Below are 14,856 nucleotides of genomic sequence, written 5' to 3'. Positions count from 1 at the left end.
TATCCAATCTAGCATTTGTCTAGATCTGAACTATACAATACAATAGCCATTAGCCATGTGTGGCTATTTAAATTCAAACTAAGTAAAATTAAACAGCATTAAAAGTTCAGTTTGTCGCTCACCCTGGCCACATTCAAGTGCCCAGTAGCCACGTGTTCCGTGGCTGCCGCGAAGGAGAGCACAGATTTAAAATATCCGTGTCATCACAGAAAGCTCTGCTGAGCGGTGTGGCTCTAGATGGTCAACTTCTTACTGAAATATTTTAAGGCTTAATCTTCTCTCACATTATTCCTACAGTCCTCAGGTCACTTTTCTCAGCAGGAGGCTCCCCTGTAGTCTCTCAGAAAACCCTGTGTCGAGAGGGAGCAGCTGTGACAATTCAGTTCCTGGGCCTGAGCCACTACTTGAATGTTCATGTAGGGTGTTGCACAATGGCACACCCTTCAAGTGTGTCCTGCCTTCCTCAGAAGCTCAGAATTGGCCTTGATCCAGCTGTCAGTGAGGGACTGTCAGCGACATTCTAGAAAGCCACGCAGAGAAGGGAAAGCATTAGGCAAGGAAGGATTAAGGGGTTGTTTATCAGTGACCCAGAGGGAAGTGAATACATTTAATCATTTTGGGTTAGAACTATCTTTTTAATCATTTAATCCAATGATTGTGTGAAGATTTATTTTGTAACTGGAAGTTTCTACCTTTTACTCCCCTTAGGCTATTTTGTCCACCACTCCATTAACTCCCCCCATTATATTCTTAACAGTTTCCTTCCCATACATCCTACAAAAAAATAAAACATGTTGTTTGGGTTTAAAAAATAATTTTCTTTCCCCACACATGACCACATAGAAATCTACAAGTAATTCTAATAGAGAAATTGTTGAGAAACACCAGATTAGGTTGTCTCTAAGGACAAAAGGTAAAATTAAAGAGGTCTTCTTCTAAACAGTTCAGCAGTCCCTTCACTTGATGTTTGTAATAAGAATGTGGAGATAAATTATTCATGTAGATATCAGAGTAACTATGTAAGTGTTGATATTATTGTTTCCTTTTCTCCCCACCCTACACCAAAAAGGTGCCACCTGATTGGGAGAGAGCATCCTTCCAACAAGCCAGTCAGGCCAGCCCTGACCTGAAGCCAAGTCCGCAGAATGGCGCCACATTTCCTTCCTCTGGAGGATATGGCCAGGGGTCACTAATAGCTGATGAGGAGTCCCAGGAGTTTGATGACTTGATATTTGCATTAAAAACTGGTATGTATGAACCCACAAACCACATTAGAAGTAGGCACTCTTGCTATGCTACAACTTATATCCTCTTCCCATGAAGTACACATCCTGATTCTCATGACCCATTCCTAATCCTAGCCAAACTTTAGGATATTTTGTTCTTGGCACCAACTATAACACAATCTAAAAATAATTTATAATTTGCTTTTAAGAAAAAGGCATACTCTAAATGTAAATGTCTCTGTCCTGGAATCTTGATGTAACACCAAGATACCATTGAAACAATCTCAGTGTTGTAAGACAATCTGGTAGGGATCTCACTCAGAGAGTTTTGCCTCTGACCTGCCACGGAGACCTGGAGTGTCTTTGAAGCAAAGAATTTCAAAGGCAGTATCATGGGCGGCATGTAGTTCTTTCGTTTTCCAAGCACCATCACATATTGTATCTCACTGGCTCCTCCTACATGTTCAACCCCACTCAGCCTGTGACCCCAATAGATAGTTGTTTTCAAATCAAATATACGGGTTTTTTCCTTTCCTTTAAACATTTTTTTTTAAATTATTAAGTAAACTCTACCCCAACGTGGGGCTTGAACTTAAGACCCTGAGATCAGAAGTCCCATGCTATCGACTGAGCCAGGTAGGTGCCCCTGCAGTTTTTTTTTTTAATTTTTTTCCTCAGAAAGATCTTGAACTGCCAGTGGTATAAAAATGTCAGTGAAATTTTCATTTCTAGATGTGCAAGCAAGCAAGAAGATATGTCCATGCTCAGATGAGCCTATTAAAATAATTATTCCAAGTATATTTTATTATATATATATAATATAGGCATATATATATATAATATAGGCATATATATATATATATATATATATATATATATATATATGCCTATATTAAGAATAGTGCTTGGAGGGGCACCTGGATGGCTCAGGCAGTTAAGGGTTCGACTTCAGCTCAGGTCATGATCTTGCAGTTTGTGGCTTCGAGCCCCACATCAGGCTCTGTGCTGACAGCTCAGAGCCTGGAGTCTGCTTCAGATTCTGTGTCTCCTTCTCTCTATGCCTCTCCCCTGCTTGCTCTCTGTGTCTCTCTCGAAAACAAATAAACATCAAAAAAAAAAAAATTAAAGAAAAAAGAATAGTGTTTGGAAAATGAATACTTTCCAATATTCATATCCAACAATATTGCTGGAAAAATGAATGAATGAAAGAAAAATGAAACTTAAGAGTTTGCTTGGAGGAATAGACATTCACACAAACGTGATATAAGGAAGAGTAAATAAGTAGTGAAAAGAAATATTAATTATTGAAGAGATCAAGGAAATCTTTTTAAATGCTCTCAATTGTATCTTGAAAAATATGTAGGTTTTAAATAGGTGAAGGGTGGAGGAAAGGCATTGCAGACTGAGGGAGTAGAATGAACCATGCCTTGGGGCTTATAGGTGCTCAGTTTATAGGTGCCTGGGGAGAAGAGATCCTGCCCTGCAGCATGGCCAGGGTGGAAGGTGATTGCATCCAGGCAGCAGCACGAAGGCCTGAAACCTGCATGGTTTATAATTTACTGTAGTTCCCCAACTGGGTTTCAGCGAACAACCTCCTTGAGATATTTATAGCCCTCCTCAATGGGAGGATCCCCTGACTGAGTCTATTTGGGAAACTGCAAAGATTCACAATTCAATTAGCATTTTAGCAGCTCTGAAAAGTCCTAGAGTAAAGAAACCCACTTCACTTAATTTAACCTGGTGTTTCCGGAACACATTTAGTAATAGATTCATTTTGTGGGAGCAGAACACTTGCTGGTATTTTACATAATGTTAAAATGCTGCTCAGATTCCATGTTAAGGAGTGGGATTTTTATAGAACCTAGTGAGCCATGGAGGTTTTTGAGGAGAGGAATGGCATGTTCCCACTGGTTTTTGAGGCAAAATAACTCTTAGAAAAGTATGAAGAGTAAATTTAGAAGCAAAACCAGAAAGGCTGGGAGATTGTTGCAATTGTCCAAGGGAATGGGGTTTGGGTCCCAGATTTAGGAAGTGGAAATAAGAAAGAGAAGATGAGCACAAGAGGAAGGCTGAGCGAACACTCAGAGGACAGTCAGTAAAGGCTTCTGCTTCTCACTTCAGAGGCTGAGGAATCATGTAAAGAGCATTTGTTCATTGATTTGTTTGCAGCGACAAACTGGTGAGTTCAGATTTGGACTTATTGGTTATTAGGCCTGGTGGATCTTAAACATTCAGGCTTGAAGGATCTTAAGCTGAGGGTTTAGGATTGAAGGTATTGGTTTGAAATGCATCCATGCAGAGACTATATTTGAAGCTGCGGGGATGGACAAGTTTGATCTTGGGAGAATGAAGGAGAGAGAGAAGAAGAAAAGAGGTGAGGAAGGGAAAGAAGAAGAACATCCTAGATAATATCTGCCTTTCAAGAGTGAATAGAAGAGGGTCCCACAAAGGAAACTGCAGCGTGCTGAGAAAGAAGTAAAGAGACAAGAAAGTTTTATGAAGGAGGTAATGAACAACTGCCCAAAATGCTCACTAGCATTAGGACTAGAAAGGGGCTTTCAGATTACTAATAATTCTCAGGGAAGATTATGTCCCCAGCACTACAAAGTGGTCAGTTGTTATTATGACACTGAAAACATAAAATGAATTCTTGCAGGATAATTAAATTAGATGTGGGTCCTATATATATAACAAGTATTAAATGCATTCAGTTCAGGAATGTATGGAATGACTTGCTTACTTATAGATGAGTTTAGCATTCTTTGGAGCTCATTAAACTTGTTAGGAAATAAATACTTAAAAAGACCAAAATAACAGTCTGTAACATTGGATCCCTCTGTTTTCAGAAAAGCACCACCCCCTAGACGCTTCATCGTAGAATATGGTCAAATCAGAGGAGCAGTCCACATACCATTCCACCTACAGCTGAATTTACAGTTGATGCATAGGCCAGATTTGGCCCAACAGAGGGTTTTGTTTGATTCTCATAGTGTTGTAACATTTTTTTAAGTACACATTTAAGAATTTAGAGAAATTCCAGGGTGCCTGGCTGACTCAGTCAGACTATGCAACCCTTGATCTTGGGGTCATGATTTCAAGCCCCACGTTGGGTATAGAGATTACTTGAAAACAAAAATCTTAAAAAAAAAAAAATTTAGAGGTGTCCCATAAAACCCCACAATTTCTTTTTTTGAAAAATCTAGCAACAGAGTGCTTAAAGTCTAGCACAATCCTAAAATCTCCTTGATTAGAGTTGTGTAATGGCTGCCCCTTTAGACAGAGCATGAGATCTTTGATTTGTCCAGTGCTCACTAGACCTGGGTCACCGGTCTAAGCTATCCCACCTGGTCTCTGTGACATTTGAGTTCATAAACCTTAATGTATCACAGGTCCACTTTAACCATGGCTTACTCCAGCTCTCATACTGGGCATAGTGGGTCTTCTAAGCCCTTTTCATTTAAACCACTGAACAACTTTGAAAAGCTATCTAACCCTTTGCATATATTTTAATAAAAATGTAAAGGTTTTCATAAGTTGAAATAGGATCAAATAATGTAATTTCCACTGTATTATAAGTTTAAAATGAAAATTTTGCATTATTCTTTTAAACTATTTCATAGGAATCTAAATATCATAGCAACTAGATACCCATTGTTATTCGTTCCATTTTTAAAATATAGGAGCAGACTGTTTTCTTAGAGTTGGAAATTTTACATAATTGTCTTTTCTCCTTGAACTTGTATTTCCACTCCACTCCCACCACAGAATTTTATCCTAATGTAATATATTTTGTGCTTGAAATTCATTTAATCTTCACTTACTCATACTTCTCTCTCACAAAACATGTATATAAATTGAAATTTAAAATTATTCTGTGGCCATAAGGCTATATATAAAGTGTCCAAATTTTCTTTTATTATCATTATAGTTATTATTAATCTGCAGTTGAGTAAGTCAGCACTGATTTTAAAATATTAAATGTTTTGGTAAGTAATTATCAAAAACTCATGAGAAGAGTGCACCTTGGGACACCTGGCTGGCTCAGTCAGATCTCATGGCCTTAAATTCAAGCCCCACCTTGGATAAATAAATAAACTTAAAAAAAAAACTTAAATAAGTAAACTTTAAAAAAACAAAGGAGTGCACATAGAAGTTAAAGATCTGGGAATACATTTTCTTAAAGCTGTCCTTCTCATACCACCCTAGACCCTTTGAAAAGCCATGTACCAAAGGTAAAGGAATCCCAATGCTTCAGATGCTTTGTAAAGGACATCAGAGGCACTGACCTGGAGCACTGTATAGTATTAGATTATGAGGTGAGTGACCAGATTTTTATGTTGATCCAAAAATGACAAGATTCTAGAATATGTCAGGCTTGGAACATATTAGGCTTAGAAACAGGGTCTTTCTTCACTGAGGTCTCCTCCCAGAGAGACTAATCTGATTCCTTATCATCCCTCATCTCTTAGCTTCCTGGCTTTACTCAGGCCAAGGACACAAATGTCATGGTAAACATTTCTTTATTGAAAACTTCAAATGATTTCTTTTTCAGTCAGAAGAAAATAAATAACAAGTCCTTGAATAGAAACAAAAACATTCAGAATCAAGGCCCAAATGCTCAAACTGCTCTAAGAACTCATTAATAAATTTCTCTTTCAGCTGTATCACATAAAATCACAATGACTTATTTAACTTCAAAAACTTCTAGAGACCAGTGTGCTAAATAAAGTTAAGTGGGCATCAAAATGGAAGAGCAGGATTTGGAAAGCTAGAAGATTGAGGGAGAATGACCTTTGTATTACTGTCACATTTGAAAAATCCACAGAAAATAGGAATGTGCCTTGGGGTCAGAGAGCCCAGTGTTGGCAACCTAGTTCTGCAGTCCACTATCTGTGTGATTTTCAGCAAGTGACTCAAGCTTTCAGTTTCCTCATTTAGCTAATAAGAGTTATTATAAGTAGTTGGTAAGTTTTCCTGGGGTTTAGAGATTGTTAGTGTAAAGAATCTATCAGTAGCTGGCAGTCTAAGTTCAGTAGCACATTGTATAAATTGTTTGGTTCAGCTCATTGTTATGCTTAAAAACAATTTCTTTAGTTTATTAAATTTTTTTGAACATTTATTTATTTTTGAAAGAGGAGTGGGAGAGGGGCAGAGAGAAAGGGGGACACAGAATCTGAAGCAGGCTTCAGGCTCTGAGCTGTCAGCACAGAGCCCAACGCCAGGCACAAACTCCCGAACCATGAGATCATGACCTGAGCCGAAGTCAGACGCTTAACTGACTGAGTCACCCAGGTGCCCCTTTTTCAGTTTATTTATTTATTTTGAGAGAGACAGAGACAGTGCAAGTGGGGGAGGGGCAGAGAGAAAGGGGGAGAGAGAGAATCCCAAGCAGGCCCCACACCTTAATCGCAGATATTCAAGGCTTGAAACCAGGAACTTAGAGATCATGATCTGAGCCAAAACCAAGAGCCGGCAGCTAAACCGACTGAGCCACCCAGGTACCCCTAAAAACAATTTTACATATCCATGCTGCATTCTGAAACACCCGGGTGTTCATTGCATCATGACTATTAAGTGAGGTAGGAATGGGGGTGGCTTGAATATGTGCCGAGAAGGTTTAAAATGTGTTCTAGACCAGGGACAAAGTAGCACAATTAGAACTGCCACCACAAAAGACAGTATGGTATAGAAGAAAACACCTTACATTTGGGGTCAGAAGACCATTGGACATCTTCACTCTGGGATTTCCCTGCTATGTGACATGAGCAAGTCAGTCAACACCCTGATCTCCACTCAATCCCTGCATCTGTAAAACAAGACTAATAATCATCCTTTCCTAACTAAACTGTATTGAAATGTTGAAGAAAGGAGAGGCACTAGATGAATGTAAGATATTACATCTAGTTTCTTTGATATTACCTATTCTACCATAGGGAAAGGTGACTATTACCACAGTTAGTGGATTTTTCTTGAATTTCTGGCTTAAAATTTAAGCAGAAAAATTCCTTTCAGAAAATCCTGATACTCACTGCAAAACACCCTCCCAGACTACTTATGCATTACAAAGAGCCCAGAAGCCTGGGGCTATGCTCCCAGTCTGTCATGTTATTACTGTGTGTAATATGGGCCCTTTCTGAGTCTCAGTGAGGGATTAAGAATTGAGTAATATGCATTTATTTCAGCTTGGGAGAAACTGAGAAGGAGGATGAGCTGGGTCATGTAGATGTGGTGATTCAAGGGAAGACTCTATCTACAACTTCCTGACATTTCACAGGGGTCTGGGTTAAAAACAAGATGGTGACAGCCATTACTTTGAAAGCTACGCCCCATGTTAAACCTCCCAGCCCAGTCCCCTCTGTTCCTTGCTGTCTGCTCAGCAGGCTTTCGGTACAGAACTTCTCTCTGGTGTGCTTTGTAAATATGCTGGGCAAACACTTCTGTATTCCTAAGGAGATTTGGAGCAGACCAGCACAAAGTCAGTGGGAGCTCATACTAGTTTGTTCATTAAGCCCCACTCTGCCCTGATGGCAGATCTCTGTAGTTGATCTCCTATTGGGCAACTTTGTTATTTAGCCCTTTTGTTCCTCCTTACCTGAGGCTGCTACTGGCCTCAGGGCCTCAGTTACCTTCTCCTTATAGAGTAGCCAAGGTCTTCTAATCCACTCAGGTTCTTCCAAGTGGGACAGTTCCCCTGCTCCCCTGGCAGAGAAGCATGGACCTTTTACCCTCCTTCTAAGACATAATAGCAGATTCAAATATTACCTCAGGGGCCAAGCAGATACTGTAGATGACGCAAGAGGACCAGATGAGAAAACAGTGGCAAACCAGAGGGTAGTGCCAGATCCATGTTTTTGCTCCTTTTTTTTTTTTCATTCCAAAAATGCAGGCCTAGTGCTGCCCTCTGCTTTTTCAAGAGAAACCAAAAATCTGATTTTTTTTTTTCACATTAAATGTGTTCGTTTTGGCAACTAAATTTCTAAAAATGTTGTCATTGGCAATATTTTAGTTATTAACTTCCAAGAGTACATGGGTGTTTGTTATACATTTCGCTCCATGACTTATATATACATTATCTGGAGAGATACCACATAATTTATTATCCAAACCTGGGCAGTTTAAGAGAAAAAAGGGTATGTGATTCATATTTTTTCAGGTATAAGCTAGGACTTTTCTTTTCAAATACTGCATTCTCTACCTCCCTGTTTTGAAGGAAGGTGAAAGAGCTATCTGTGGAAGGGTGTGGGAATAGGCCTTGATGGATGGGCAGGAAGATACTCAGGCTGGAATTAATGGGCACATGAAGGATGAGACAAGAGACCTGATCACTTTGAGAAAGCTTTCCAATAGGCAAATGTTGAAGTATGTCTATTTGGTAGGGTAGAGCCAGATTAGGATGTGTCCTGAAAGCCAATGCAGACGGTTCCAGACTTGATGTGTTAGTGACACATCAGGAAGAAGAGGGCAGCGAAATGTAGAAAGGATCAGAGGAACAGAACGGGCAATAAGGCTGGAAGAAACATTGTTGAGAACTAGAACGCAGAGCATAGCTTATTAATACATTCAGCAAACATTCACTGAACACCCACAGTGTGCTGAGCACTGTCCTGTGAGTTAGAAGATTCAAAGATATGAGGGATATGATGCAATGAGGGAGTCAGAAATTTTGAAAGAGAACCATCAGGTTTCTGTGGGTAGCCAAGGTAACCGCTGAGTTGATACTGTCAGGAAGAATGGAGGCAGCCAGATTAAGGAGGTGGGGGATGAGAAGGGCATCTCAGGCAGGGGGATAGTAGTGAGACGTCAGGCTAGAGAGCAAAACGGGTCACGCAGATAGTGTGGGCCTTGAAGCGGGACTGAAGACAAGGCCTCCAGTGGTGAGATAGAAGGAAGAGATTCAGGAGAAAGCAGAAGAGCTCTGGAAAGAACCAGCAGGTCAGGGGATGAGATGAGCAAGTGTAGTGTCCCAGAAGCAAAGGGTGGAAGTGGGGTTTCAACAGCAACCTTTCACAGAGAGGGTGGGGAGGACAGACCCAGAAGAAGGAGGGCTTGGCTAGAAGAAGGCAGTGGTGGGCTCCTCCTTCCATCCCCAACTAGGTTAAGACGAACCTAATTCATAGCTACCAACTCTGCACATGTGCCTTTCCTGCGTTTCAAACAGAAAGGGAAGTCTCGGCTGCCCAGCAACTGGTTTTTCACTTTCCTTCTTGTTTGCAGCGTGTGTGCCCAGCAGAGGGGGAGGAGTGGGACCTGTAATCGGTAGTGATTCAGCCCAGCAGCACACCCTGTGACCACATCCCCATTCTGTGTGTGAGTGTGTGAGTGTAAGTGTGTGTGTGTGAGAGAACATGAGAGTTTGTGTTCCTCCGCACATTAGACAAGAGAAGAACAAGGTATTACTCCAGCACAGTGTTAAATTCTCTGAATTATTCTGAGTTGTAAAACGAGGAGTGAACAGTGGAGCTTCCTCAAAACAGAGATTCTGGGCGCTCTCTGTAATTAACAGCTAGCCTTGTGGGTTTTGTGTATGGATCTGTTTTGGTTCTGTGTTATGCAATTATTTTTATATTGGGATCAGATCTGAGTCATTCAGAGCCTGTGTCTTCTGGGCGCTGATATGACTGCAGGTGTTGTCAGTGCAGCTCTTTCTTCTCAGAGCATGCAGCTCTTGATCTCGGGGTGGTGAGTTCAAACCCTACATTGGCTGTGGAGCCTACTTAAAAAAAATTAATAATGATATCTATTCGAAATGTATAGCTCGCTATTTACCAGTGTAATAGAAATAAACGTGTTGTTTTGATTTAACTTGGCCCTCAAAACACTGCACTAATGGTTGGGAGTTTTGTGTGTATTCTTTTTCTATTACAGGTGCTGGTCTCAGTGTCAGTGATAATGAATCAGGTCAAGGGAGCCAGGAGGGAGGCACCTTGACTGACTCCCAGATCGTGGAACTCAGGAGGATACCCATTGCTGACACCCACCTCTAGCGCCTTAGTGACCATTAGAATGATACTTTCGTATTTGTATTGGTTTTGAACTAAAACTCTAATTTTTTACATACAGCTCTATAATAGGAACCTATGAATTGTACTGGATGATTAACCCAGAAGTGATTGTTGTGTTGGGAATATGAGTTACTTATCTTTGTGCAACCTGAAAATTCATTGCTATGATGAAGACTGGATCAATTTCTATCCCTTATACCATATATTCCAAGAATACTAGTTGTTTTTTTAATCATCCTGCATGCCTAACATTGTTTAATAAAAGTAATAACAATCAATAAAAACAATAGAATCCATATGACATCACACAGGCTCGTTATTTATGAGGAAATGTTGTGTATGAGCAAAGAAACACGCTTACCTAGTGTGGTCAAGCACCTTTTTTCTTCCAGTATTGACACAGGTCATCCAGACTTAAGACTTTACAGCTTTTAGAAGACTTTCATTCCTAAAAACCATAAAATGTTATCGTCTGTTAAAGATTCTACACTACGTGTTGACGGGGATACTGCAGTTTGCATCATCTTTCATCAAAAGTATGTATTTCTGCTCATTATAAAATTAGGGATCTGAACATTTTCCAAAATAAATGTTCTGTTCCCAGTTAAAAATAACTACTACATCAAGCATTTTAGCACAGCTAAGAAGAGGAGCATTTAAACAGTGCAGTTTGTTTAGGAGAAATATTTCTGGGTTTTGATTTTTCAGTCTTTCTTTGTCTTGGAATGAGAAATCAGAAAGTCTGTCCCAGAACAAACACTATTGTGTTTGTGATGATTTCATTGACTGTGGTTCCAGAAGAATCATTAGGAACAGAACACATTTGTCCTAAGGAAGCCTTTGTGACCTTTTGTTTCTGAATTTTTTAGTATTTTTGAGAAAATCAGTATCATCTCAACAAAAAAATTAAAATTGAAAATAATTAAGAGAAAACTTTGTTCCTTTAGAGCCATAATTAAAACACCTAAGTGTCCTTTAATTACTTAAGCATGGATTTACTTTTTATAAAACCTGAGTGACATTATTTATCTTGATGAGATTGTGAAATGACTCTTCTCTTTCTGTTAGTCCTCCCTCTTACTTTGAGTGTTCATGGGTGGATTGTCACTGTAGGTAGGAAACAAAAAGCTGCCCAACAAAATCAAACAGCATAACAAACAAAGCTCCATCCTTGGTGGAGTTATAATCCTTTATGGAAACTTTAGAATAGGTGGTAACAGGATTGTATTTACGTTATGTGACAAATAAGTTGGTTGTCTCTTTCAGCCCCAGCACTGCTCTGTATACAGTCTGTTTCATGATAGGGTGGAGGCAATTGATGAAATTGGTTATAATATGTAAAATCTAAGATGAAAATTTTAGACTTGGTAACATTGAAATTGTTAATAGATTTTAATGAATTGGGGGCTTATGTAATGATGATAGAAATGTGAGATTTCATCGCTTGGGATCTGTAAGTCATAGTCACTGTAACATTTTCCCCAGAAAACTAGATTCTTATTTGTCACTTAAGGTATTTTCTTAAGGAATTTACTTAGGGTAAAATCAGTCTCGTTACCACCATTTTTTAAAATAATTTTTTTACGTTTATTTATGTTGAGAGAGACAGAGCAGGAGCAAGAGAAGGGCAGAGCGAGAGGAGAGAGAATCCCAAGCAGGCTCTGCAGGGTCAGTGCAGAGCCCAACGTGAAGCTTGAACTCATGAAACCGTGAGATCATGACCTGAGGTGAAATCAAGAGTCAGATGCTTAACAGGCTGAGCCAACCCAGGCGCTCCAACCACCACCTTTAAAGTTCATGAAAAGCCTATCACTTTACCAATGAGGAATTCTCTAACAAAGGCAATTGCCAGTAGCTACTCACTTTCATTTCAGCATATTGTCAGAATTTGGGGAAAGTCTGGCCTAAAACATGACAAATGGGATACGTTTTTTACTTCAGGTTATTGGATTTGTATGGCTGTCCAAAGTACCATTTTAATAAGGAATCAAAAGGACTACCTGCTGCTGTTCAGCAGGATTCTTTTAAATATTGGAAGGAAAGAAACAAAATTTCCAGAAGCCACAGTGCTAAAATAAATAAACTTTATGTTCTAACAGCAGCAATATTTTGCCATCCTGTTTCCTCTCACTGTAGATTAAAATGGGACATTTGCCCGGGAAGTATAATACTGTGTAGGAAGAAACAAATCAAATCAAATTCCTCAAAATGAAAACTAAAGAAAGGGTTGGGACTACTGTGTTGCAATTGCTTTTTTTCAGGGGGTTTGAACTTCTTTCTTCATGACACTTTTTAAAATTAATTAATTTTTGAAAGGAGGGGGGAGGAGCAGAGAGAGAGGATCTGAAACTGGTTCTGTACTGACAGTGAGAGGCCACTGCAGGGCTCGAACTCACGAAGAGTAAGATCATGACCTGAGCCAGGTAGGATGCCTTAACTGACTGAGCCCATGAGGCGCCCCTCTTCGTGACAGTAAAAAAAAAAATTTTTTTTTAATGTTTGTTTATTTTTGAGAGACAGAGACAGAGTGTGAGTTGGGGAGGGGCAGAGAGAGAGGGAGACACAGAATCAAAGCAGACTCCGGGTTCCCAGTGGTCAGCACAGAGCCCCATGCGGGGCTCGAACTCACAAACCTCGAGGTCATGACCTGAGCTGAAGTCCGTGGCTTCACCAACTAAACCACCCAGGCACTCCTTTGTGACATTTTTAAAGGAGCTTGATTAAGATGTAATTCACATCCCATACAATGCACCCATTTAAAGTGTGCAATTCAGTAGTATTTGGTATATTGGATTATTGGGGGTTATTTATTGTAAAATATATATAATACAAAATTTGTCATTTTAACCATTTTTATTGTAATTTTTAAATTCAGTGGCATTAATTACCTTTACAATGCTATTCACCCCTCCCCTCTATTTCCAAAACTGTTTCACCACCCTAAACAGAAACTCTGTTTTTCTCATCTCCATGACATTTTCTGTCCTCTGTCAATAGACACCTAACATTTCCTTGGGAAATGTCTCTGCTGTATTTTTGTGATCTTAAATTTGTTCTTCTTTTTGCCTCAGGTTTTGTTCAATGTTTATTTTCTAGAACATTAAAAAAAAAAAGATTTTCTCATTCTGGATGCAAGCGCAGACAGGCATGCTACTGAGGTATGGAGTAGTGTTGTTGCTGTTGGAATTCCTACCAAGATAGGAGTGCAGGCAAATGAAAATCTTAGTGAGTAAAACAGAAAGAATTTCACTCTGGAACTTTAGCTTTAAGTTGTTTTTCAGTTTCTTGAGGTGTCTTAGGATTGTTGTGTTTTTTTTAAGTTTTTTTTTTTTTTTTTTTTAAGTAACCTCTACACCCAAAGTGGGATTCAAACTCACAACACTGAGATCAGGAGTTGCATGCTCCACCAACTGAGCCAGCCAGGTGCCCTGAGGAATCTTAGGGTTTAATCAATATTTCCGTGTCTCCCAAATCTGATCAAAGAAGTTTAAACACATAATTTGGGATATGAATGGAAAAAGACAATGCTTATTTAGGAAAATAGCTCCCAAGCAATTTCACCTTGTGCTTACCAGCACTTAAGATGCTCTTTGAGTTTAGCCGTAAGGCCTCTGGATAGATTTGTTTGAGGGTAGGTCTCAATCAGATAAGTTAAGTGGTGTTGACCTTCTCAGAGCACCTGGATGCCAGAGTGGATTTCATCTAGACAGCCTGATCTTGGTAGGAACAGAGAAATCAACAAGGCCATTCCTATGTTTCATATGGTCTTTTAGTGACTAATGGCATGGACCTAGTCTCCCCAGTGCTTCTCTCTCAGGGTATAAGTGAAAGAACCACACTGTCCAAGTGGCATTTAAAGAATGAACCAAGTGACTGAATATAGGAACTCTTCCATTGTCTTGAATCTTCTTCTAGTCTTTTCAGCTGACTAATAAAATAAGTAAGACAGATGAATGATATTCTTACTGATAAAATGTTGGTACATTGATGTTATTCTTAATACATTTCACCTACCCAAATTTTTTACCAAGTTTATTTATTTATTTAAGCAATCTGTATACCCAACATAAGGCTCAAACTCATGACCCTAAGGTCAGGAGTTGCATGCTCTTCTGGGGGCGCCTGGGTGGCTCAGTTGGTTAGGTGATCGACTTCAGCTCAAGTCATGATCTTGTGGTTTGTGGGTTTGAGCCCCACGTCGGGATCTGCGCTGACAGCTCAGAGCCTGGAGGCTGCTTCGGATTCTGTGTCTCCCTCTGTTTCTGCTCCTCCCTTGCTCACGCTCTGTCTCTCTTTCCTTCAAAAATAAATAAATATTTAAAAAATGAAAAAAAAGGAAAAAAAAGAGTTCCATGCTCTTCCGACTGAGCCAGCCAGGTACCCCTCACCTACCCAAACTTTTATCTCATCAAAACAATTTCAACACTATAATAGAAAACCAAACTCACCTTTACAAAAATCTAAGAAATCCCAGATGCTTTATTAAACTGTAACACATGCTAGGTGGCATATACAATGAATATTCCTGAGGGAAAAAAATAAACACTATTTTTACTGCTGTCTGTATTCAAATCACTTTGACAAGTTTGCCAACCCCCTTAATTAGGAATTTACTACACTGGAGATAA

General features: G+C 39.5%; 1 protein-coding gene across 4 annotated transcripts in view; it reads left to right on the top strand.

The window, feature by feature from the left end:
- ADGRV1 (adhesion G protein-coupled receptor V1) overlaps positions 1–10,524 on the top strand; it is a 567,138-nt gene extending 556,614 nt beyond the window's left edge. For all 4 annotated transcript variants that reach the window (XM_086696839.1, XM_086696829.1, XM_086696845.1 and 1 more), the window contains 2 exons: positions 1,070–1,247; positions 10,092–10,524. In XM_086696839.1, coding sequence (XP_086552965.1) covers positions 1,070–1,247; positions 10,092–10,210 — 297 coding nt within the window. In that variant the 3' untranslated portion in view covers positions 10,211–10,524. The remainder of the gene's footprint in view (positions 1–1,069; positions 1,248–10,091) is intronic.
- The last annotated feature ends 4,332 nt before the right edge of the window (positions 10,525–14,856 follow it).

Source organism: Puma concolor, chromosome A1 (genome assembly GCF_028749965.1).
Source record: "Puma concolor isolate L17-30 chromosome A1, mPumCon1.1.hap2, whole genome shotgun sequence".
NCBI lineage: Eukaryota > Metazoa > Chordata > Mammalia > Carnivora > Felidae > Puma > Puma concolor.
Note: the sequence above shows the minus strand (reverse complement) of the source record. Positions and strands in the feature narration are given on the sequence as shown.